This window comes from Geotrypetes seraphini, chromosome 15 (genome assembly GCF_902459505.1).
Source record: "Geotrypetes seraphini chromosome 15, aGeoSer1.1, whole genome shotgun sequence".
Lineage (NCBI taxonomy): Eukaryota > Metazoa > Chordata > Amphibia > Gymnophiona > Dermophiidae > Geotrypetes > Geotrypetes seraphini.
This window is the reverse complement of record NC_047098.1, coordinates 6,802,844-6,828,729: the sequence shown is the minus strand read 5'-3', so window position 1 is coordinate 6,828,729 and position 25,886 is coordinate 6,802,844. Positions and strand designations below refer to the sequence as shown.

Below are 25,886 nucleotides of genomic sequence, written 5' to 3'. Positions count from 1 at the left end.
CCTTGTGACCCTGGGCAAGTCACTTAATCCTCCATTGCCCAGGTACATTAGATAGTGTGAGTCCACCAGGACAGACAGGGAAAAATGCTTGAGTATCTGAACAAAATTCATGTAAACTGTTCTGAGTTCCCTGGGGAGAATGGTATAGAAAATTACATACATACCAGGAGTGACCTATGACGCTTTTAGAAAAGCCATAAAAACTGCCTTATTCCACAGATATATCACCTAAACAGTAACTACACCAAACACTAAATCAAATTCTATTATTTCTAACATGTCCACCCCTGCGTATAAGTCTGAAATTTTTTTAACAATCTATATATTGTAATTCGCTGCATTTAAAGATTCTGCATACTGTAATTCACTGCCTATCTGCATATTGTAATTTGCTGACTGTCCAGCTCTCTTCAATGCAAACTGCCTAGAAGTCTCACGATTATGGCGGTATAGAAGAATAAAGTTATTATTATTTTTAATATAGTCTTCAGTACATATCCTGGAAATCTGACTGGCTAGGTATCTGAAATGAGATAAATTTGCATGTGCTACCTCCACGGCCCTGAGGACTGGGTTAAACTAGCAGTGCAAAACAGAGGAAACTAGGCAGTCTAGATAAGCCCTACGGTCCTCAGCTGCCCTCCTGTTTCTCTTTGGCTTAAGCTGGTTTTCTTTGCAGAGAAGCCTGACTTCAAGGTCCTTCGGTGTAGCATCTGGTCCATATCTTGTCTCTGCACGACAGCATCCTTCTTTACTCCCCAGCTTGGAAGCATTTCAAACAGGATTCAATTATATGACAGCTGTTGGTACCCCCTGCCTACCAGGGTCATCATTCCAACCTTAAAACAAGGAACAGGTCTCGCACACTACAGCCTGAAAGACCTGGGGCCTTTGAGGGGATGCAGATCCCATTAAAAGTAGAAATAGAAAGCTTTGAAAAAGAATGCAGGAAAAATAATTAGAGACCATGGCAACAAAAGACAATGAGAAAGGAGTAAAGAAAAAAAAAAAAGAGAAAGAAACATATTAAGTGTTCAACAATTATCATTTAATCATTTTCTGTCTTTGCTACATGATTCTCCCCCATGGCTACACAAAATTCCTCCTGCATAGACGTCACTGCTATGCAATATTGCAACATAAAATATTCCCGTCATGTAAAAATCATTAATTGTCATTTCTTTTCTTCTTTTCTGTGACGAATCCACTAATTTAAAACAGCTGCATGACCATGGTGGGTTTAGCTGAGCCACACTGTGTGAGACTGTGAAAACCCCAAATTTCAAAACAGAAGAACCCCGGAGAAGAGGAATAATTCCTTGTGATTTTACTGTCAACATTCACAAGTGCCTGTAGGGGTTGTTTCTTTTTTTACAAATTTTCTCTGCCAACATAAACTAAAGGATGCACAAGAACTTGGCCAGCATCAGCTCATCCTCTTTGCATGCTCCAGGATGTTGTCTTTGCTCCCTGTGGAAATTTCCAGGCACAGCAAATTCACCAAAAAGGTTTTACATTTTACAGTAAGGACCAAGAAAGGTGCTTCCATGGCTCAGCAAGGCATAGTCATCTGCAATCGGCTGCTCCTTCGATGCTTCTCTTTTCCCATCTTTGGGGTGCATCGTCAAGGAGCAGTGAATTAATTATCCCTTATGAAAATGGTACGTCGAGGCCTTCTTGGACATAGCTGAGACTTGGCTCTATTACCTAACTCAGTGGCCCACCAGTAGCTCCTGGAGATCGTACAGTATATGAGCACAGATGAATATTAAACATGCCAGTCAGAATTCACCCCAGCTGCGCAGCTGTCTTTCCTGAAGGGTTCAATGGAACTCCAAATCTTGTCAGACAACGGAGGCTTTGCCGTTATCCAGTGTTACTGAAAATATAATGTGTCTTGGTCTACATAGAAAAAGATGCTTATGTAAACTACCTATTTCTTCTTGCTGCCATTGAGAAGGATCATCTCAAGATAAAATACAATTTCCACACATATCTCTTTGTCCCAGCATTAAGGGTCGGGGGCACTACTGTGAAGCAACGATTCCTTTTCCTCAGGGGTGTCACCACCAGTTGTATAACTGTTTTTCCGGTATACAAAGAACTGTATTGATATCTAAGGGGGGGAGGAGTTAAGGATAAAGGCAGAAAGGCGCATTATTTAGGGTTGCCAGATTTCCTCTCTCAAAAAAAAAAAAGAGGGACCTGGCCCCACTTCATTCCTCCCCCAGCCCCCCCAAGGTACCTACCCGAGCTCAAAGGCTGCATTTGGAAGCCTTCGTGCAAGCATCAACGCAATAACGTCATACATATGACATCATCGTGGTGACGGCTGCACATGCAAAGGCTTCCAGATGCGTACTCTGAGCTCAGGATTTCCAAAACCCAGACGGGCACCCGACAGTCCTCTAAAAAGAGGACATGTCTGAATTTTCCCAGATGTATGGTACCCCTAGCATTAGTGATCTAAGAGACTGAAAACAGGTTCTTTCATCCTGGCACCATCATCACAGCATGAACCATCTTTTTTGGGCCAGCTCACATGCAAGCTTCACGCTCTCACAGATTAGGAAGGATTCACACTTACTCAGTGCCACCACCTGACTTGAAGCTGTAATTTTCAAACGCCAAGGCAATACCTCAGCACTTCAAAATAAGCTAGTAAGGTATCTGAATCCCTGCTGAACACTTAACATTTAGGTAAGTTAAAATATACAGGATTAAGTATTGAAGGGAAGGCCTTTGATTGTCATAAACTAACCACCCTACACAAAGATATGTCCCCAGTTCTATGTAAAGGATACAACGATATCTAGAGCCAACACCCCCAGGCTGCCAATCAGCCATGGCAAGTGATGGATCACATAATTACTCTCACTTTGCCCTTCTTCTGGGTTTTTCAGCAATATACTCAGGCCATAGGTCAGGTTACCCAGGATCACGAGAGCAAACAGAGAATAGGCGAGGCCCTCTGTCGATTTCCTCTTGAACTGCAAATTAGAGAGAAAATTGGATTCTTTGGTTAACACTTTTAGAGTTTCCGTTTTAATAAGTATTATTTGATCCAATATCTATAATCGATGCACCATGGCCATAATGTCAAGCTAAGCCAATTTTGAATTTCTGGTCTACAGTTAGCAAATGAGCCCATGTCACCTAGAATAGGCTGGGCCAGTTCTGATTTTATGCCGATGCATACATGGAGACTGGATCTGACTTTCTCCGAAAAGCAAGGACAGCTGCAAATCAGGCCGTGGAGTAAAACCAGGGTTGGCTTAGCCTTTTTTAGGTGACCTGGAGGCATCTGTGATGTGCACTTCCAATGTCTAACATGAAATGGTAGAGCCTTATTATAGCATGGTTGGAGGGGTGTCATTGGGGCCTCTTATCAAAACTATTTTCAGAGGGTCTCAATCTGAATCCCACTTGATCAGAATGGTTGAATGCAAGCTTTCTTCTATGCAAAATGCAGGGTGATGGTCCCTACTCTCACTGTCCAAACAGACCCATCCCCTCTTCCCAATATCACTATGGTGTTCTCTTAGCTCTGAAGGATCTCTAGCTAGTCCAGGGTTGTCAAAGTTCCTCCTCAAGGGCCGCAATCCAGTCGGGTTTTCAGGATTTCACCAATGAATATGCAGTGCATGCAAATAGATCTTATGCATATTCATTGGGGAAATCCTGAAAACCCGACTGGATTGCAGCCCTCGAGGAGGGACTTTGACACCCCTGCTCTAGTCCATATCCTCCTATTTTGTCACCAGAATCTCCTGTGCTAATCTAGAGTATTTTTCCCCTCTGAGAAAGACCGGCTTGTCGGTAAACAGGCTGAAAAGCTTACTGAAATTTCATGCTCTTATGCATTATATCTGGGCTGGAGAGAGATTTGCCAGCAAGGCTGCTAACTTCCTCTCCTTGTGAAGGGGGACACAGTATACAGTCAGAGCAAAACTTACATTGGTGATTATTTGTGGTAATCTGGAAGTCAGGTAGAGCAGGGATGAGAAAGAACCAAAGATAAATCCAATAATATCTCTGTTGGTGAAAGGCTAGAAAACAGAACAAGGGAGAGAGTATGTCAGGAAAAGATCCGTAGTACCTTAATTATAGTTCAAGAAATTGCCCTTTAACAAAGACTCCATTTTAGATATCATGCCCTGGGGTGGTAATTATCAAAACGAATCCCTTTATCCACAGGAGCTCATAAAAATAACTGTCCCCATCTTCCTGGCTTTCACAGCAGTTCTCAGAGGAAAAGGAGATCTGTACTAGAGAATGACACAGGGACAAATTTTTCCCCATCCCCATGACTTCTTTTCCTGTCCCTGCCCCATCTGCAAGCTCTGTCCTTATCTGCACAAGCCTTGCTGAATCAGACCAGTGGTCCATCGCACCAAGCAGTCCGCTCATGCGGCGGCCCTTAGGTCAAAACCAGTGCCCTATTTGAGTCTAGCCTTGCCTGCGTACGTTCTGGTTCAGCAGGACCTTGCTAACCTTGTCTTGAATCCCTGGAAGGTGTTTTCCCCTCCGGAAGAGCGTTCCAGTTTTCCACCACTCTCTGGGTGGAAAAGAACTTCCTTACGTTTGTACGGAATCTATCCCCTTTTAACTTTAGTATGTGCCCTCTCGTTCTCTCTCTCCTAGGTCTCTTCTCTGGACCCTTTCGAGTAGTACTATGTCCTTTTTCATGTATGGTGACCAGTGTTGGACACAGTATTCCAGGTGGGGGAGTACCATGGCCTGGAACAGCAGCATGATAACCTTCTCCGATCTGTTTGTGATCCCCTTCTTAATCATTCTTAGCATTGTTTGCCCTTTTTGCCACCGCTGCAAATTGTGCAGACGTATTGACTTGTCTACAAGTACTCCCAAGTCTCTTTCCTGGGGGGGTCTCTCTTGAGTACCTCACTGAACATCAGGCTTATGCAATTAAGGCAGAGCTTACAGGAATGAGACGGGGACAAATTTGTCCCCATATCATTCTCTAATACAAACTCAAAAGAGCCTTTTGCCTACTTTTTTACACTTGCATGCACTTTTGTAGGATTGTTCAAAGAAGTGGGTGGCAGTAAGGGGATCATAACTGTATTATCAAAATTTCAGGGGAAGAGCAAAGACCCAGAAGCAATATGGCTGGTGGAGGTCCCCAAGCCCCACCAGCTGAAGACTCTCAGCATCTCTCCCTCCAGAAGATTGGGAAGGGTCACTTAATGCCACTCCCTCCAGAGATTTATGGGGGGGGGAGGGTTCCCTTTGCAAGCAGCACTATATGCCCCCTGCTTGCAATGGCCCAAGTCTTTCCTCTGATGCAGCTTCCTAGTCCCGAGAACAGGAAGTTGCATCAGAAGGAAGGCTTGGAGCCAATGCAAAGGGAATAAGTTGCTGCTTGCTGTCGGGTGAAGACCTAAATGATTTAAAGATACTGGAAGGAGACTGGGGTCAGGGGGACAGAAATAGTTCTGCTTACCCACTCTGGACTCAGGCCCACCCAAAACTGGGTATATGATTACACCCCTAGGGAAGAGGGGAGTTAGGAGCCTATGGCCTACGTTACGAGGAGGAACAACCTGCTGTTCATAGGGAGTGGGGGTTGGGGGGTAAGTGTAAAACTGTTTCTTCTCGTTCTTGTGTTGGCTTTTATTGTATTACTTGACAGAGTTTATCATTGTTCTGTTTAATAAAGATGATATTTCAAAAAAATAAAAAAATAAAAATTGAGGAGGCACAAGGATGACGGTTTGCTTAGGGGTCCTTTTTTTGCTACTGTTTTCAGTCAAAGAGTTCTAGGACTTACCTTCATAGCTTGTCCCCTAGATCTGTCAGCTGCCTGGCAGAGAAGTCATCACAAAAGTGATACGACACACAACCACCTCCGTCTCTCTAACACTCACCTTTTCGTTACGCATAGTGGCCAGAAGAGTTCTGCTTCTGAACTTTGCTGCTGCTCTTTCAGCTTGTTGACTGGACCCCCACAGAGAGGCGACCATTGATACCGAGCTCAGTACCGTTAACCCAAAAGCTATGTTGATGGAAGTGTTTACTGGGGACACACGAGAGAGAGAGAGAGAGAGAGAGAGGGTGAGCACAGAAACACTAAAATGATCACACTGAGAACCCTTTGTCTCTGCAGTATAACATTAAGCCTTCTCCTTCAAATGGATGCTAAACAAAAAGTCTTCTGAAAGAAAAAGACCCTAAAATGATTAGCTGCAAAGACAGCTGATATAGATTACAGAAAGAATCCCTGTTATCAGTGCTGGAGGTTCCACCATCTTAGCCTAATGGCATGGGTTAAACCTTAACACTGTAAAATGACTAGAGACAAGCGGATGACAATCGGAAAGTTCGATGGATGGTTAGCTCTTGTAGAGCTTGAGCAACCTGGAAGCTTTTCTGAACATATGCCAGTTACACATACCAAAATTTTAGGTGCTTTGATAACCTGTTAAGCCGGGGTCACCTAGACTTTCCTAGCTCCAGCACTGTGCTCAAAGTGAATTCCCGATGGGATCTTCTTAAGCACTGGGTCTCACTTTATTTTCTGCCATAGGTTCTTAAAGGGCCAATTCCATAACAAGGCTTTTCCAATTAGGCTCCTGGATGGCACCTGGCCTAGTTGCTCAAGTTCCATTATAGAAAACTGGCGTAAAAGGCATCAAAGCACCTGAAACTTGGTGGAGGGGGGGAGGGGCACTTTCACCAGCCAAAGAGCTGATGTAAGTGCATATACCTAAGTGTGGTCCTGCCTACTTCCTCTCCATCCTTGCAAATATGCACTTTGTAAGTGGGGATTTGCAGAATTGTGCTATATGTGGGTTTTTTTCAGATTGGACTTTACTTTATGTTAGTTATCTGGACTTCTTTTCTTTGGTTTATTTTTGTTATTTTATTTTTTCATTTTATCCCTTCTTTTTTTTTTTTGTAAATCTTTATTCATTTTTGAATCTTACAACAAATGAATTAAACATTATAAAAACAATTTTCACATATCACTTGTATTTACAATCAAATATTCTTGTAAGATAAAATAAATACCCCCTTTTTTATCAATATTCCTAATTCCATATAATATACATTTCCCACCCCAACCCCACATATATACTACCCATGTGCTAAGATATCTGATTTTATCCCTTCTGCAGTTTGAGTATGTAATTAAATGTTTTCAGGTACTTTAGCTAGATTGTGAGCCTTCTAGACAGACAGAGAAGTTCCAAGCACCTAATTTTACTTATTGTAAGCCACACAGAATTGTAGGATGTGCGGCCTATAAATGTGGCTTTGGGTATTTAGGACCTACCTTCCTTCATCAATATCAATTTAAGTGTTCACATACTCCCCCTAACTCTCTGACCCCCTAACTCAAGGTTTCAAGCCTCCTCTCTGCCTTATGAGCAGCCTATCCAGGCCATGCCCACAATCCCCTGCTATGCTGCTGAATTCTTAGCGTCTCCACAGTTAGACTCTACTCCCACCGCAGATCCATACTTTATCAGTGTTCTCCTTTAGATGAGGCGTCAATGCCCCAGTCACAAGGTTAAGCGTCAGGCTCCGACATACAACCTTCACTTGCACCTCAGCCCCAGACATTGAAAGTCGCGTCTCTTCTCAAGTTATCTAGATATAAGACCTCCATGGTTCCTAACGTCTAATATACCTACCAGTAGTATGGTATTAAAGTCTACCCCACCCCAGCAGGTGACCCGTTGAACTAAAATTCCTCATTTCTTCTACCTGGAGCAAAACCTGTTCTCAATGTTTAGGGGCAACCAACTATTTATTCAGCATTATGTCACACCGTATAGTCTCAAACTGATGGCTCTCTCCTAACCACTTCACAGACAAACCTGGAGTACTGCAGCCCCAATGAGACACAAAAGAGGTGAAATATGTGTGTGCTTCATTTCGGTCTCCTTGCCATGACATCAAACAAGCACCATATTCTTCTAATACTGAAAGACATTATTAACAATAGACGACAAGAATAATAATTTTATTCTAGCGATGTTCCTTCATGCAGATCTACTAAAAACATTAGAGTTGGGACTCAAAACCTTCCGACTGCTTTATTTATATATCTATACAGGAGTTTGCGGGGGCAGGGGCAGAGCTCATAGGGATTGGCAGGGGCAAACTTTATCCTTATGTCATTCTCTAGATGCCACTTTCAGTAACACTAAATATTTATAATCAAAGAACTGGATATCAAATATATTCTACAAGTAAAACATAGCCTGAAACAAATGGGTTATTCAAATTATTATAACATAATATAAATTTTTATTTATATACCACAAAGCCTTTCGGTTCTATGTGGTTTACAAAAGAGATTGTCAGTAAGTAACAATAGATAGAACCTCGGTGTCAACAAGTTAATTTATTTTATAAATTTCTATACCGTTTACAACTAAACGGTTAACAAGGTGTACATACATAATCTTAAAACATATTAAAAGACATAGAAAAAAATCTTAAAATTCATGTTTAAAAGATGCTAATGTGGCTTTACATAAAAACAAATCTTAAGACAAATAAACATTAATAATGTGTCATGGATACAGAGTAATATCGTGGCTGCAGATCACAAACAGCTCATCAAAAAATATCAAGTAAATTTTACGCCTACACGTTTGCATAAGATGTACCCAGCGGCTTCCGCTACTTGTTGGAGATGTGGGGTGAAATTGGGTCCCTTTCTTCATGTTTGGTGGGACTGTAGGGTCTTGCAACCTTTCTGGAAGTGGGATGTGGGTTGTATGTCACAATTGTTGCAAATTCTTATCCCTTTTACACCTCGGGACTGCTTATTGGGTGTTCACAATGTGTGTTTGTATGCCTGGCAAACTAACCTTCACAATGGGGCCTGGCAGCAGCCAAATGCTTGATAGTTAGCCACTGGAAGCGGACAGAGCCTCCTATCGTCTTGGATTGGTCTCTGAAGATTCAAATTATGAGTGCAATGGCGCTTTCTATTGCGAAACGACATGGAAATTATTTTTCCTCTATCCGAACCTGGTCTCTGATTATGGACAAAGTGGACTCTTTGACTTAAGTTTACCGATTGGTGGGGGAGGGAGGATTGCTTTGTAGAGACGACTTCCTGAAGAAACAACAGGGGGTTGTCATATGTGGTGTTTTTCGTTCAGTGCATTTGGGTGTGGGGTGTGGAGAGCATTTAGGAGCGAGTTTTTAGTTTACTGTTTTTCTGACTGGAGATGCATTTTCTATATTTTGTGATAGTGGACATTATACTGATATAGTGTTGTATATTGCATTACTGTTTGAGCTGATATCCAATTTTGCTGTTTTGTATTTCTTTTCAAATCTTTAATAAAACATTTAAAAGAAAAAAAAAAAAGAAAAAAGTATCAAGTAAAAGAATATGACTAAGAGCTCCTTTTACAAAGGTGCATTAGGGCCTTAACATGCGGAATTGCACGCGCTAGCCGCTAACGCCTCCGCTTGAGCAGGCGGTAGTTTTTCGGGTAGCGCGCACTAATCCAGTGCATGCGCTAAAAACGCTAGCGCACCTTTGTAAAAGGAGCCCTAAAAGAAAGCATCAACAAATAACTGAGTTTCACATCAATATGCTGCTTTGGAGGGATGACAAGAATTTTGAGGACAGATGGGTTTTTAATAGCTTTTAAAATGCATAGATATGAGGTTGATGTTCAGGATCCCTAGAAGTGAGAAATTGAAGCATTAGAATATTAGGAGTCAGTACATTTTGACTCTGCAGCCCCAAAATGGCTTCTGACTGATTCCACAATCCTGGTTTTCGAAGTAGCTAACAATACTCAGCAAACCAGGCTCTGAAGACAACATAGAAAAAGTGGTATCAAGTACCCCATCCACTTTCTCAAGAAGTTTCAATTAGTTCAAAATTAGGTCTTCTCTGCCACATTCGTCATTGTTTAAGGAGGGGTGTAATGTTTGCTCCCAATCCCTTAAAGCAGGGGTGCCCACACTTTTTGGGCTTGTGAGCTACTTTTAAAATGACCAAGTTAAAATGATCTACCAACAATAAAATTTTTTTAAAAACACAAAACACTGTACGCTGAGAAAATGTTAATTATCATTCCTATTCCGGGGGTTTTTTCAAAGAGGTCAAGGCAGATGACTCTATGCACTGTCACCTCAGTAACAACCATACAAAAATAGACAAATATACCCTTTTTACTAAACCACAATAGCAGTTTTTAGTACAGGGAGCTGCGCTGAATGCCTAGCGCTGCTCTCGACGCTCATAGGCTCCCTGCGCTAAAAACTGCTATTGCAGTTTAGTAAAAGGGGGCCATAGTGCAAAATATAGACAGCAGATATAAATTCAGACACATTTTGATCACTAAATTGAAAATAAAATAATTTTTCCTACATTTGTTGTCTGGTGATTTCACGAGTTTCTGGTTGCACTTTCTTCTTCTGACTGTGCATCAAATCTTTTTTCCCTTCTTTCAGCCTGTATGCTTCCTCTCCTCCAGACCTCATTCCCTCCCCCAACTTTTTCTTCCTCTTTCCCTGCCTCCCTTTCTTTTTTCTGTTTCCCTTCTTTCCTTCTGTCTCCCTGCCTGCCCCCTTTCTTTCTTTCTCCCTGCCCTCCCCCAAGCCACTGCCACCACTATCGGGGAACAGGCCCCAAAGCCGCCACCACCACCAAGCTTTCCCTGCTTCCCTGTGTCGGGCGACCAGCATTCCTTTCCCCGACGTCAATTCTGCCGTCGGAGAGGAAGTTCTGGCCCAGCCAGGCAGCGATTGGCTGGCCCGAACTTCCTCTCCGATGGCAGAATTGACGTCGGGGAGAGGAAGGCTGATCAGCCCAGTAGATCGCCAAGGCAAAGCGAGTCTATCACGGAGCCCGGGATGGGCTCCACGATCGACTCACTTTGCCTTGGCGATCGACCTATTGGGCACCCCTGCCCTAAAGGATCCAACATAAAAATTTTCACTTTAACCTACAGGGTTTGCCGTTCTGGGATCTCTCTTTCCTTATTGGCCTATTTGTACCCTACGTTCATCTCTGTTCTTTGCTCAGAATTAGAATTTACTAGACACTTTTCATTTTTCCCTTATTCTGGAATTCTCTGCCAAAAGAACGCAAGGCTGAGATGTCCTACCTCTATTTTAGGGCATCCCTGAAGGCTAAATCTTTTTTCCTTAGCATTTAGTGATAGATACTGATGCAGATAAGAGGTGGTTAAGTAGAGGCATACTATCATATTTAGCTGTTTTCTTTCCCTTGTCCTACAGAAATATTGAAGTTCCTTTCCGTCTTTATGGATGTTTTTTTTTATTAGGTATGTAAATGCATTTGCGTCCTTTTACTAAACTGCAGTTAAGTGTTAGTGCGAGCTTACTACATATTAAAAAGGCTTAGCACAGGACATGCACAGGTGTCCCGAGGTAAGCTAGCCTTTTTTAAGAACATAAGAATTTCCATACTGGGACAGACTGAAGGTCCATCAAGCCCAGTATCCTGTTTCCAACAGTGGCCAACCCAGGTCCCAAGTATCTAGGCTAGATTACAAGTAGTAAAACAGAATTTATGCTGCTTATCCGAGGAATAAGCAGTGGATTTCCCCAAGCCTTCTCAATAATGGCCTATGGACTTCTCTTTTAGAAAATTATCAAAGCTTTTTTTAAACCCCGCTAAGCTAACTGATTTCTGTTTTATAAATCTTTATTCATTTTCTTATGTTACAACAAGTGTATCAAATAAACTCATTAGAAACTTGAATATATACACTTGATAAACTCATATATTAACATCAAATTTAACATTTCGTTAGAAAATTAATATAAAGTTATAATATTATGCCAGAAATCTAAATTTATATAATTCTTATTAAATGTAATAACTGATTTCACTACATTTTCCAGCAACGAATTCCAGCGTTTAATTACACGCTGTGTGATGAAATATTTTTTCCTCCAGGAAATTGTCCAAATCTTTCTTAAAACCAGCTATGTCATCTTCTCTTATCACAATCTATGGCAATGCGTTCCAGAGTGTAACTATTATCCGATTGAAAAAATACTTCCTCCTATTTGTTGTAAAAGTATTTCATTGTAACTTCATTGAGTGTCCCCTAGTCATTCTAATTTTTGACGGAGTGAAAAATTGATCAACTTGCACCTGTTCTACTCCACTCAGGATTTTGTAGACTTCAATCATATCTTCCCTCAGCCGTCTCTTTTCCAGCTGAAAATCCCTAACCTCTTTAATCTTTCCTTATACGAGGAGTTCCATCCCCTTTATCATATTGGCCGCTCTTCTTTGGACCTTTTCTAGTGCCACTATATCTTTAATGAGATAAGGAGACCAGAACTGAATGCAATACAGAGGCATTATAATATCTTTAGTCTTTTTAACCATCTTTTTTTTTTAATAATTCCTACCATCTACCAGTAGTTTGCTTTTTTGGCCGCCACCGCACATTGGGCGGAAGGTTTCATCTTATTGTCTACAATGACACCCAGATTTTTTTTCTTAGAAGCTAATCCCCAAGGTGGACCCTAGCATCCAGTAACTATGATTCGGGTTATTCTTCACAATGTACATCACTTTGCACTTGTCTACATTAAATTTCATCTGGCACTTGGATGCCCAGTCTTCCAATTTCTTAAGGTCTGCCTGCAATTTTTCTTAATCCGCATGCATTTTAACAACTTTGAACAGTTTAGTGTCATCTGCAAATTTAATCACCTCATTCGTCATTTATAAATGACCTGGAAATTGGAATAAGTTAAATAGCACCGGTCCCAGTACAGATCCCTGTGGCACTCCACGGTTTACTCTCCTCCATTGAGAAAAATGGCCAAGGGAAAAGACCTGCAGAATGAGCACATTAAGGCCACTTTTGCCACAGCTTTAGTACAAGGGCCCCTTCGATTCTTGTCCTGAAAGGCAGATACTTCAAGCACACTTCTTTAGATTCGCTTTTGGTACGAGCCCTTGGTTTTTTTGATGACACAAATGTTGATTTCCTGACTTGCATGAATGAAATTCCTTTACTATCTATTTCTTGGAGTTTCTTTTTATTTCTGATTTCATGTTACATGTTTTTATTGTAAATCGTGCTGACCGACAGGTTGGAAAAAGCAATATAAATCAAGCCTTATAAAAACATTAAGTTCTGAATAAACAAACTATATAGACTTTAGTATTTAATAAACTAGACAGGACTCTCTTCCTGCTGTATTGAACAGCCTTGTAAGAAAATATTCAGCTTACCTTCCTTTCTCCTTTGGTTCTTCAATTTGAAGTAAAAATAGAGGGTCAGCATGATCAGGTCCGCAAGCACATAATAGATTGCAGTGTATGTCTATGAGAGAACAGAATCACAAAGCTTTGAGGCTGCAGAACGCTAGAAGAGAGATGACACTCAAGAGGAAGGAGAGTAATGAGAGTGAGCAAGACAGTGTAAGGCAGAGCTTCCCACACTGAGTCACAACCTCAAATGGGGTTACAACCAGGGCAGGACACAGGATGTCACTGTCCAGAGGTACCTGGGGGTTGCACTTTCTGTGTCCATGCAAATTGTGGTCACAGGAGCAGAAAGACTGGTGAAAAAGGGAAAAGGAAAGCAAGAAAGGTCAACGGGAGAGGGGAAAGGAAAGGGGGGAAGATACCACTTAGAAGGAACAGAAACAACAGCAAGCTTTTCCATGTGAGCAGGCCTAATGACTCAATGGAAGAAGCAGGTTCAGCTTCATTTCTGGCACTGGAGTCTCAAATTATGGGCTGGCAGTGTTCATAGTTTCCAGGTGGAAGGCCTTTATGTTGTATCAAAGCCGAATCTTTTTTCTGGCACTGTCTCTGGTCCTGCATATCTACTACTTAGCCAGAATCTGTCCCAGCTGGAGTTAATGGTCACAAAAAGTGCGAATGCAAGGAAAGCAAGATGGCAGGTAAGCATTTGGTCTGCTGCCACCTTGATTTCCTAAAATCTGCACTCATAAATGGCCCCACCCAGTTCACCTCGTCTAGGGAAGAGCTGGAGCCCAAGCATCCAACTAATCCTCTCCTTCTGCAGAGAGGGCTGCTTTTAGGCTTGTATAGTATGACCATTGTGGGCCTAATGCAGTCACAGCTATAGCACACACCTAAGACAGGCCTGAGAGTTACCGTTCTCCAGAAAGCAACAAGATATGTCATAGTTACATTGGTCACATTATACCCACAACAACAAATCTTTATGCCAAAAGAACTCTGTACCAAAAAGAAACAACCCAAAACCACACATCCAAAATGAGGTCTTGCCATGTCTGAGTAAGTGGAACCGACATTTCAGCCACTGTGCTTTGGCTTTCTTCAGGGTAAAGTCTGCAGTTTGCCTTTATACCGTGGGTTCTCAAAACTGATTGGTTGGGGTTTGAGGTGCTTGGTTTCCTCAGGAAGGCAGGAAGGTTTGGCAGGAGAGTCCATTGGTCATAAATTTTAAATTTGATGCCAAAATTCAAGTTTGTGACCAATGGACTTCCTGCCTCAATTTCCTACCAAAATCTTCTGCTTTCCTGAGTAAACCGTTTACCTCATACCCCAACCAATCAGGTCTGAGAACTCACTATATAAAGACAAACTGCAAAACTCAAAGTATACCCTGAAGGAAGCCAAAGCACAATGCCTGAAATGTCCAGTTCCACTTACTCAGATGCAGCAAGACCCAGACAACTGCAACAATCATGGCGAAGGTATACACAATCCCTCCAGCTGGAGAAGCTGGTTCCTTATACTCAGGTGCAAATGCACAGAAGGAAGGCCTCTTTCAACCGAAAGGAAGTTCTGAAAAAAATGGATCATAGGATGGAGGTGAAAGGGGATAATCTCAGGAATAAACAAAGAAAATATTTCTTTATGGACAGGGAGGTAGAAGCATGGAACAGCTTCACAGCAGAGGTGATAGAGATGAGGACTGTATCTGAAGAATGAGAGAAGCACAGAGGGAGAGGGAAAGAAAAGGAGTGCAGAGTTTAGCAGCTGATGCAGATCAGTGTATCGCAAACAGTGTGCCTCCTGAGATTTCAGGAGAGGAAGAGAGGCACAAGCTGACTGCCTACAGGACGTGCCTCTCGCGGCATGAGGCACGTCCTGTAGGCAATCAGTGGGTGTTAGCGCCTCTCTTTCTCTCCGGCCCTCTTCCCGGCTGGCACCCCCCCCCCCCCCCACTGGCATCTCAGGGCCCATCTGAAGGGCCTTCACGCATGCGCAGACGTCGATATGATGGTGGCATCATCTCGGCTATGCCCGTGCACTTTTGGGTGCCTCAAGCTGCGGCCACTATCTTTAGTGTGCCACAGCTCAAGAAAGTTTGTGGGACACTGATGTAGATGGACAAACTGGATAGACCATATACTTCCCTTTTAAAAGGGATAAGACCCTTTCCAAGCACCGAGCTGATATTACGCGATGTGTCACAGTTTCACAAGAGGGACCAACCACTGCCCCTTAACCTCAGGGACAATCCATGCCTTGAAAATTCCACTTCATTTCAACAGAAAAGATTCAACATATGTACCTGGAGAGGTAGCTGATGGGAGAGGAATGCACCAATAAAGTTACAGGAATCTCCAGCAAGCCATCCCAGCAAGAACCAGATGGATAGAGCTCGGTCCATGTTGCCTGTTTTACAGGATCGAAACCACTGGCTGTAAAAAAGAAAGCAAAAAGACCATGAAATATGTTCGCAATGAACACATGTACTAGATCCTAAGAGGGGGCTTGATACAGAAAGCTCTAGAAGTGCTCAGAGATCTTGGGTGAATACAGAGGATTAAGATTAGAATACATTAATTTAGTTCCTAATCTGCAAGCTTCTGTTGTCTGTCGGGAAAAGGGAGTGAGAAGAGGAAAACAAGACTTAAGAAGATGACAAGAATCTGTAAACACAAGCTGTACATGCAGACAAGCAAAGGTTCTCCTCACGCCACTGTGCTCAATAAGAACACAAACAGAGATGGCAAGCATCTGACAGGGGGTTCTCAACCAGGTTTTTAGGATATCCTCAATTAATATTCTGCAGATGGAGTTGCATAAATATGGTCTTAAGACAACCTTAAATATGTATCTCTTGGCTGATTATCCTGAAAATCAGATCTGTTTGGAGCCCTTAAAGACCACTGCAATAGAGTTCAGTTTTACTAAAGAAATTTAATGCAAGGGAGAGGCCTGAATTAAAGGAGCATTTAAGTATATACTAGGCTGTTGTATAATGAAATATGGGGCTTTTCAAAAGATCCATGCTCAATGAATCTACCATTAATATGCTTTCTTAGCAGCAAAGCAGAGGAACTTTTTACAGAAAGGGTGGTAGAAGCATGGAATAGTCTCCCAGTAGAGGTGATGGAGACAAAGACTGCCTGAATTCAAGAAAGCATAGAACAGGCACAAGGAATCTCTTAGGGAGAGGAGGAGATAGTGGATGCTGCAGATGGGCAGACTGGATGGGCTATTTGGCCTTTACCTGCCTTCATGTTTCTATAACCTTAAAGCTCTATGACCTCACAATGCAGGAGTAAAGAGCCTTAGCCTATAGGAAGAGGAGATGCAAATGTTAAGAGCCTTAGCCAATAGGGAGAGGAGGAGATAGTGGATGCTGCGGTTGGGCCATTTGGCCTTTATCTGATGTCATGTTTCTATGTTTCTATAACCCTAAAGCTCTATGACCTCACAATGCAGGAGTAAAGAGCCTTAGCCTATAGGAAGAGGAGATGCAAATGTTAAGAGCCTTAGCCAATAGGGAAAGGAGACAGTGGATGCTGCAGATGGGCCATTTGGCCTTTATCTGCCATCTTGTTTCTCTGTTTCACTCTTATGCACCACTTTCTTATAGACAGTAAGTTTAATAGCACTGGCAAGGCACAGGATTTTTTTGGCAAGTTATAAAATGATATCTTTTATGAGCTCATTATTTCTATTTCTACCCCACCTTTTCAAACACAGCAGCTACAAAAATGCCGATGCTGTTACGAGACCATGAGTTCAGGTATAGTGTCAGCTCTGCAAAATTCTTATCTTGGGCTAATGATAGAACTAAATCTGCAAAGAATCCTGTTTGCTTCCTTGACCTCTTCCCCAACCCCCGCCCAGCTATCAGGGATACCAGAACTCTGCAAAAGGAGAAATAGCAAAAATGAGTATCTGAAGAAACTTTGCAAATGAGTGGCCCCAACAGCTCCCAGTACTCTGACCTGTATGCCTCCTTCCTACCACTGGCCCATCTATATACTCCATCTTTGCTTACACCCTTTGCCAGTGCCCTTCAAACTTTTCAGCCGGATGCGACACAAAACCCAGTGCCCTGGCAGGAAGGCACCCGGAACTGCATGGACATTGACGCACTGACGTCATGTGCATGTGTGATGTCATCACATCAATGTCCACGTATGCGTGGAGGCCTATCTGGCCGTGACTCTAAACCCTTCACTTCGTTGTGGGATCCTGGAGGGGAGGTGCGGGGAGAGGAGAAATGCAGTCACCAGCACCGACTGCCTACAGGACAGGCCTCTCTCCGTGAGAGGCACATCCTATAAGCACTCAGTCTGTGCTGGCGCCTCTCCTCCTTACTGGCGTCTCGTTTGGACACACCTGGAATCTGCTGCGGGACAGAACAAGGTTTGCGATACAGTGCCCTATGCTGTCTATTCTCACGAATGGGTGACGTCACCGACGGAGCTCCAGTACAGATCACTTTAAAAGTGCATCGCCACTTTTAAGACTTTAGAAAGTTTGCGATAGTCCGAACTGTGCATGTGCAAGTGCCTTCCTGCCCGACGTAGGGCACGCGGTCCTTCAGTTAAGATAAGCAGCTAAGAAGCCAACCCGGGGAGGTGGGTGGGATGTGAGAATATCTACCTGCTGCCCTGGATAACACCTGTTACGGTAAGTAACTGTGCTTTACCGGCAGTTCATTGTTGTTGGTTTTTGTGCTTACACATTACAGTGTCAAGACAATGCAAAACAAAAACAAGCAGAAAATATATATTTATGAACATAAGGGGAATGATCCCCATAGGCCAGGAGTGTCATAGTCCCTCCTCGAGGGCCGCAATCCAGTCGGGTTTTCAATGAATATGCATGAGATCTATTAGCATACAATGAAAGCAGTGCATGCAAATAGATCTCATGCATATTCATGGGGGAAATTCTGAAAACCCGACTGGAGACTGAACAAATTGCAGCTCTACACTCTCGAGGAACGTAGGGAGAGGGGAGACATGATCGAAACATTTAAGTACCTCACGGGACGTGTCGAAGTGGAAGATGATATTTTCTTTCTCAAGGGACCCTCGGCCACAAGAGGGCACCCGCTCAAACTCAGGGGCGGAAAATTTCATGGCGACACCAGAAGGTATTTCTTCACAGAGAGAGTGGTTGATCATTGGAACAAGCTTCCAGTGCAGGTGATCGAGGCAGACAGCGTGCCAGACTTTAAGAATAAATGGGATACCCATGTGGGATCCCTACAAGGGTCAAGGTAAGGAAATTGGGTCATTAGGGCACAGACAGGGAGTGGGTAAGCAGAGTGGGCAGACTTGATGGGCTGTAGCCCTTTTCTGCCGTCATCTTCTATGTTTCTATGACTGGATTGTGGCCCTCGAAGAGGGACTTTGACACCCCTGCCGTAGGCCAATCTCAAATAAAGGCACATACATGAAAAGCTCCCAAGATATAAAATTGATTGGAGAGACTTCAGTACTAGGGGACTGCTCTAGGTAACAAAGGCTGTTAAACCCAAGACGGTATATTAAACGTGGCACTGATGATGCTTGTGTCTAAATGAGTCCACTCTGTACATCACAATGTCTCTTGAGATTTAATACGAACCAAATATCGAAATTCCAGTGAATGTGTCCAAATGTGCATTAAGTGCTCCTTTCGAGATAGGTCCACTCAATCAATAATATACAAACAGTCCATGTGCCAACCGTTTTTGTTTTGACATTGTAATGTAGCATACTATGCCATTCTCCGATTGTAAATTTGACTTTTTAGTGCTGTAATTGTCCTTTGCTTATGTTTGACTTATTGTTGTTGTACACCTCCTCGAGCAAATTCCTTCAAATAAGTCCTAATAAATCAAATCAATCAATCTTTAGGATCTTTTCAGTTTATCACCAGGAAATTTGGTGCTAATTCATCATTCACATCTGGCTACAGCTGGACTTAGGAGATGCACAGAATCCCGACACTATTTTCTACAGCAGTGTTCTTCAACTCGGTCCTTGAGTACCCTCTTGCCAGTCAGATTTACAGGATTTTCACAATGAATATGTATAAACTTGATTTGCATACAATGCCTCCATTATATGAAAATTATTTCATGCATATTCATTGTGGATACTCTGAAAACCTGACTGGCAAGGGTATACTCCAAGACCAAGTTAGAAACACTGCAGTAGAAACAAATTGTGTGCACAGTAAAGGGAGTAGGGGTGGGGAAACAGTGTTTGAGTGGCACAAAATGGTGCTTTGCTTCCTCCTGCCCTGTGCCAGGAGGCTTTTGTGCAAATGGTGGTTGTAAAAGTCACCCTGCCTTAACAACTAAAACCTAGTTGTCAGTAGATTTTAGTCATTAGGGCAGGGGGGAGGGTTTGCAAGTCAGTTTTCTGTGTTTAATACAAACAAGTTCATTAGCATAGGACTTTCGGTCAATGCTTTTGTGCTCGGTAAAGCAGTGGCCGAAAGCCTCACATTGCAAGTCAAATTTGTTTTGAGCATTGGGCCCTCAGAAGGAAAAGTAAAGTGACCTGTGTGATGCTGAAGTCAGGACTTGCATTCTCTCATGCATTTGTAACCTCAAATGCTAACATGGTTATTACAAAAGAGAATTTTGCAATGATAAGCAGGTGTCCACCACACGTTGGATAAAGAAGAACTTCCTAGCATTCGTTTTGAATCTGTCCCCTTTCAACTTTTCTGAATGCCCTCGTTCTCTTATTTTTCAAAAGTTTGAAAAATCTGTCCCTCTCTACTCTCTCTATGCCCTTCATGATCTTGTAAGTCTCTATCATATCCCCTCTAAGTCTCCTCTTCTCCAGAGAAAAGAGACCCAATTTCTCCAATCTCAGCGTATGAAAGGTTTTCCATGCCTTTTATCAGATGTGTCGCTCTCCTCTGAACCCTCTCGAGTATCGCCATATCCTTCTTAAGGTACGAGGATATGGCGTTACTCAAAAGGGTTCAGAGGAGAGCGACACATCTGATAAAAGGCATGGAAAACCTTTCATACGCTGAGAGATTGGAGAAATTGGGCCTCTTTTCTCTGGAGAAGAGGAGACTTAGAGGGGATAAGATAGAAACTTACAAGATCATGAAGGGCATAGAGAGAGTGGAGAGGGACAGAAAGAGAGAGAGAGAGAAGGAGAGAGACAGAAATATATATATATATAGAGAGAGAGAGAGAGAGACAGAGAGAAAGAGAGAGAGAGAGAGAGAAAGAAAGAGAAAGATTGGAGAAACTGGGTCTCTTTTCCCTGGAGAGAGGAGACTTAGAGGGGATATAATAGAGACTTACAAGATCATGAAGGGCATAGAGAGAGTGGAGAGAGACAGATTCTTCAAACTTTCAAAAAATAAAAGAACAAGAGGGCATTCAGAAAAGCTGAAAGGGAACAGATTCAAAACGAATGCTAGGAAGTTCTTCTTTACCCAACGTGTGGTGGACACCTAGAATGCGCTTCCAGAGGACCTAATAGGGCAGAGTACGGTAACGGGGTTTAAGAAAGGATTGGACAATTTCTTGCTGAAGAAGGGGATAGAGGGGTATAGATAAGGGATTACTACACAGGTCCAGGACTTGTTGGGCCACCGTGAGAGCGGACTGCTGGGCACGATGGACCTCAGGTCTGACCCAGCAGAGGCATTGCTTATGTTCTTAGTAGTAAATCTCAGAAAGAGGTGAAAAGGTACAGATCTTACAATAAGGCATTAATATTGCACCATTAAAAACTAATTAACCTAAGGAGACAGTAAAATGTGCCAACTTGAATGCCAAGTACACAAGCACACAAAATGCCTGCTCTTTGTTGTAAAAGGATGCAAACGCACAATCCTGTTCTGTGTCAAAAACCATTCAGAGCACAGCTAATCTGCCCTATTGCCCAAATTCCTGTTCACTTGGAAATCACTGATCCGAGAAAAGTGCTGGGTAGGAAGCGGCACAAACCAGTCCTGGGCGTCAGCACAGCAGAAGTGATGCATTGGCAGAAGCCATAAACAATGGCCCTAGAGCTGGATGGACCAAATGAAGGGAACTCACGGAAAGGAAGCCCCCATGAAGCAGAGGACGGAGAAGAGCCCCAGGATGACGCTGGCCACGTCGCGCCTGTCCCGGGCACATTCTTGCAGCAAGTTCCAGACCCAGAGAGAGCCGTTGATGCAGTCCGAGAAATTGCCCGGGGTGGCCATGGAGCAAGCCGGCGTCAGCTGATCCAGGAAGCCCCACCCCCCGGCCGATTGCGCGAGCGTCTCGGCGTCCTTCCCGTCACGTGGCTTTCACTCGCGCGAGCGCGGGCACGGCCCCGGGACTCTCAGAGCGTTCAGAGGCTCTCAGCTAACCGGAACCCACGGGGATCCCTCCAGATCCACGCACTTTCTGGTTGCTTGAGAATTGCTAGTATAAACTTGTCTCCAACCTGTTGCCAACTACAAGTGCCTTTAAATCATTCCGAAAAGAAATCAAACCCCTCCTATTCAAAAAATCGATACAGCCTTCTATCCCCCCCTCCATGCAAACTACCAGCTGACCTCCCCTACCACCCTAACAAGTAAGCAACCCTAATCTTCATCTTCCCTACTAGTAATCCTCATTTCTACTCCCATCCTCAATTTCTTCCCTGTGCCTCCTCTATTTAACGTCCCCCACATTGTAATCCCTCTGCATCTACTGTGTAATGTCCAGCTATCTTATACTGTAATCCGCTTAGAACTGCAAGGTACAGGCGGAATAGAAACCACTAATGTAATGTAATTTAAAGTACTGCAGTATTTCTTAGATTTTCTCTTTTTTGCTGGTTGCTTGAGTTCCGGATAACAGAGAGTCTACTGTATTTCATGCTCTTTAACTAAGCCTTGGGACAAAAACAGGAAGCAGCAGCATCTGCAAATATTTGATCTCTTCCCAACACCCCACCTGAATTAGCAAAGCTACCAGAACTCTGCAAAAACAGCCCAAAATGGGTGACTGAAGAAAGCTCTTCCTATCACTGGCCCAAGCTATTAAATGATCTTTATGGAACCACTTGTGAATTTTTCATTCTTTCAACTTTCTGACCTATTAATCTCTTTGTATCACATTGTAAGGGATACATTTGGCTCTTAGAACCAACTTTTGAAAACTGTTTCTAATTCTACAATTTTGTTGATCCTGAGATAGATGACAGGAGCCTATGGGAGACTTTTACAGGTTGGGAGACCTATTCTTACATTTTGCTGAAGTTGTTAGTCCTGGGCTTCAGATGCTGAGATGCTAATGTGTGGCATGTGAGTGTGTGGAATTCTTGCTCAATGACACCAAACAGTGCTGGAAAACAAATTCCAGTCAGCAGAACACTCCTGAGAAAGTGATGCCAGCCTAATGTGCTCAGGCACTGATAGTTCTGTACCCGTGTGAAGAATGGAAACTTTAAGAAGAAGAAAGTTCTAGAAGCTATGCCTGTCCAGGGCCCCCCAGGGAAGAATGGAGGCGTAGACTAGGAGAGGGTTAGATAGACATCTGGTTTATCCAATAGGGTGATACATATTCCCAGCCAGGGGAAGGATCTGAGAAAAAGATACTTTCTGTATAAAATCCCCATGCTCTGGCAGAGTTTCTTAAGAGAGACTGCGCTATGCTTATAGATGCCAGCACTGTTCGTATGAGGTTTTTTTCTCTCCGTTGTATATGTCCAAACTGATTTATTTCTGATTTGACAGATGCTGCTATAATATTACTAGAATAAAAAGTTATTTGCTTTGGAATATACATTGTAATCTTGTTGGTTTTTATTTTTATTTTTGGTGTGTTTGGGTTTTTTTTAGTATTCTTTTTTTTTAAAATATTCTTTATTCATTTTTAGAACTTACAACAAGTGTATAAAAAAGTAACAACATTTTAACTTCAAAAAGCCACTCTGAGCAGGCTTGTCTTTCAAGGGCAGATGTTATTTGGTAAGGGTATGGATGACCTGATGGCCAGTGCTAATAATTATTACCCTAAGGCCTTACCAGAGAGCATACCCCAGATGGCTTGGGGTCTGGGATATGGGAGTTTTCAAGGCTCTCAAAGACTCTGTCCTTATGCACAGAGGTCCTTTCAGGGGTCAAATTAGAGGTTCAACAAACAGGCAACTGATCTGCACAATCTGTAAGAGCCAGTCTAAACAAAAGCACAAATTCTATGAGCAGAGCTGTTACCACCGTGGCCGGTGCTAAAAACTACGCCACAATTTTGTAAAAGGGGGAGTTAATTGGTAAAATACCTTATAATAGGCTCAGTAATTGCTAAAAATAAATAAATAATTGGACGATAGGTGCCTATCTGATTCTATAAAAGATAGGTGCTTACCACATGGCACTTAGCGGTGGGTATTTCTAAGGGCAGAGTGTGAGGCGCCGCTAAGCGTGATTCTCCAAAAAACAGGCACCTGAAATGTAAGCCTTTAAAACCCTCGCCTACATTTCAGGCGCCTAAATTTTTACATAGGTGCCGCTAGCCGCAATTCTGTAAATGGCACTTAAGTGTGAATGACACGCAGACGGCGCCATTATTTTAGACGCTGTCTGATTTAGGTGCTGTGGCTTTCTTCAGCATGTTGGCTGAAACATCGGTTCTTTCTACACAGATTTGGCAAGACCCGGAAACTTGCTACAATACTTTGGGATTTCTTCCCATTTTCCATCTAGCCTGGCTATAGTATCTCTGTGGGAATCCTTCACTGGCTCCCCCTGGAACCCAGTATGCATATACCCTATGTTTGGCTGGTAGGTATGGCTCATTGATAAGACTCGGTCCTTTTCTGGGAATGCAGAATGCATAGGGGAAAACATTTCAGCTATTTGTGGTTCATTCCCCCAGAATGGCATTTTTAATTCAAATCATATGTTTAAAGTTAAGTTTCTGAAGAGAACAAATTGATTTTATGCTGCTAATTTGTAGGTTAAAGTGTATCAAATCAATTTTGCACACACTACATTTTTTTAAGGCATGAATGAAACAATTCCTAATAATGACTGTACATCATTAATTGTCTTTGTGGCCTCCCTATCCCTGTCTGACCTAAGATTGACTAGAAACTCAGATCTTTGCAGCACTGCCAGCAAACTGGCCCCTGGGGTTATTGATTTTATAATGATGGTAGCAAAGAGGTCCAAAGAGAAATGATCATCTGCTGTTCTAAAAGACCATCTAAGATTTTAAAAAAATGCCATAAAATATATTAATATTTGAAGACAAAATTTTGTAAATAAAGTAGCAATATGGAGAAACAATGGAGTGTATGGTATAGTGGTTAAAGCCCTTGAAAAGGCAAATCACAAGACAGAAAAATTCCAAACTGGAACTTATAGAGGGATTTATAGGGAACTCAAGCGCTCACAGCTATAAATCCCTATAAATCCCTCTATAAGTTCCAGTTTGGAATTTTTCTGTCTTGTGATTTGCCTTTTCAAGGGATTTAGTGTATTTCACGGAAATTTTTGAGGTTATTTATAGTGGTTAAAGCTACAGCCTCAGCACCCTGAGGTTGCGGGTTTAAACCCACTCTGCTCCTTGTGACCCTGGGCAAGTCATTTAATCCCCTCATTGCCCCAGGTACATTAGATAGATTGTGAGCCCGCTGGGACAGAGAGGGAAAAATGGTTTTTAACAGAAAACAGCGAATAACATGAAAAAGTTGAGACCTTGGTGTGAACTTTATCCACTATTGAAAGTATCTTTTCTCAATCACAGCACTTTTTTTAAAATTTAAAGCACACCTCAACTTATTTCAAGTAACTTGCATATTATTTAATAATAATAGATTTACTTAGCTTTAGATTTCAGAGTTCTGACACATTTCACAAGTTACTGCTACAGAGAACCTACATAGAAAACATTCTGCATCAAAGGGACGTTTTGATTCCCACACTTTGGTCTCTGGTTTCACATATGAGTAATGGTTCTACAATTATAATTTACAGACGGGTCCCCCTCCTATTGTATTACCCCTAAATGGTTCTCTGTCCTATTTTGACATGCAGTTCTCCCCAGCTATCCCCCTGCACTAGTAAGTCTGTATGTGTTAATCTATGTAACCCTGTTTTTATACTTTTTGTTGTATACCACTTAGAAGTTTGATAAGCGGAATATCAAATTTTAAATAAAACTTGAAGTTACTTGAAATAAGTTGAGATGTGGTTTAAATTTTTAAAAAATGTGCTATGACTGAGAAAAGAGACTTTCAATAATAGATAAAGTTCACACCAAGGTCTCAAATTTCAAAAAAATCTCTGAGCACTGAAGAAATCTTGGAAGGAAAAAAAACATCTATTTGCTAGACTGGTACTAATCATTTTGTGTATTCTCTAATGTAAACCATCCAGTCCAGGCAATTTACTGCTCTTTAATTTGGTGATTTGGCAGAAAGATATGTAATAGTTACACTGGTCCCATCTTTATGGAGGAGTAGAGATGAAGAAGTAGAGGATTAGCCTAACAGTTCATGCAGAGGTTGGACAATCTGGGGAACTGGCTTTGATTCCCACGACAGCTTCCATTGCCCCAGGTAAACAATTAGTACCTGTATATAATATGTAAACTGCTTTGATTGTAACCCCAGAAAGGTGGTATATCAAATCCCATTCTCTATGCCACAGGAATCCTATTCCTAAAAACCATCCAAAATGAACTCAAAGAGCACTGCGTGGAAGA

General features: G+C 42.3%; 1 protein-coding gene across 2 annotated transcripts in view; it reads right to left on the bottom strand.

Moving 5' to 3' along the window:
- Nucleotides 1–1,026: 1,026 nt before the first annotated feature.
- SLC66A1 (solute carrier family 66 member 1) overlaps nt 1,027–25,886 on the bottom strand; it is a 32,414-nt gene continuing 7,554 nt past the window's right edge. The window contains exons 1-7 of one of the 2 annotated variants that reach the window (XM_033922518.1): nt 21,258–21,478; nt 15,516–15,645; nt 13,232–13,322; nt 5,892–6,040; nt 3,957–4,049; nt 2,805–2,990; nt 1,027–2,116 (exon numbers count right to left, since the gene is read on the bottom strand). In XM_033922518.1, the coding sequence (XP_033778409.1) occupies nt 2,012–2,116; nt 2,805–2,990; nt 3,957–4,049; nt 5,892–6,040; nt 13,232–13,322; nt 15,516–15,645; nt 21,258–21,406 (903 nt within the window). In that variant the 5' untranslated portion in view covers nt 21,407–21,478 and the 3' untranslated portion in view covers nt 1,027–2,011. Of the gene's footprint in view, nt 2,117–2,804; nt 2,991–3,956; nt 4,050–5,891; nt 6,041–13,231; nt 13,323–15,515; nt 15,646–21,257; nt 21,479–25,886 lie in introns of those variants that run through there. The other variant, XM_033922519.1, reaches the window with a different exon arrangement.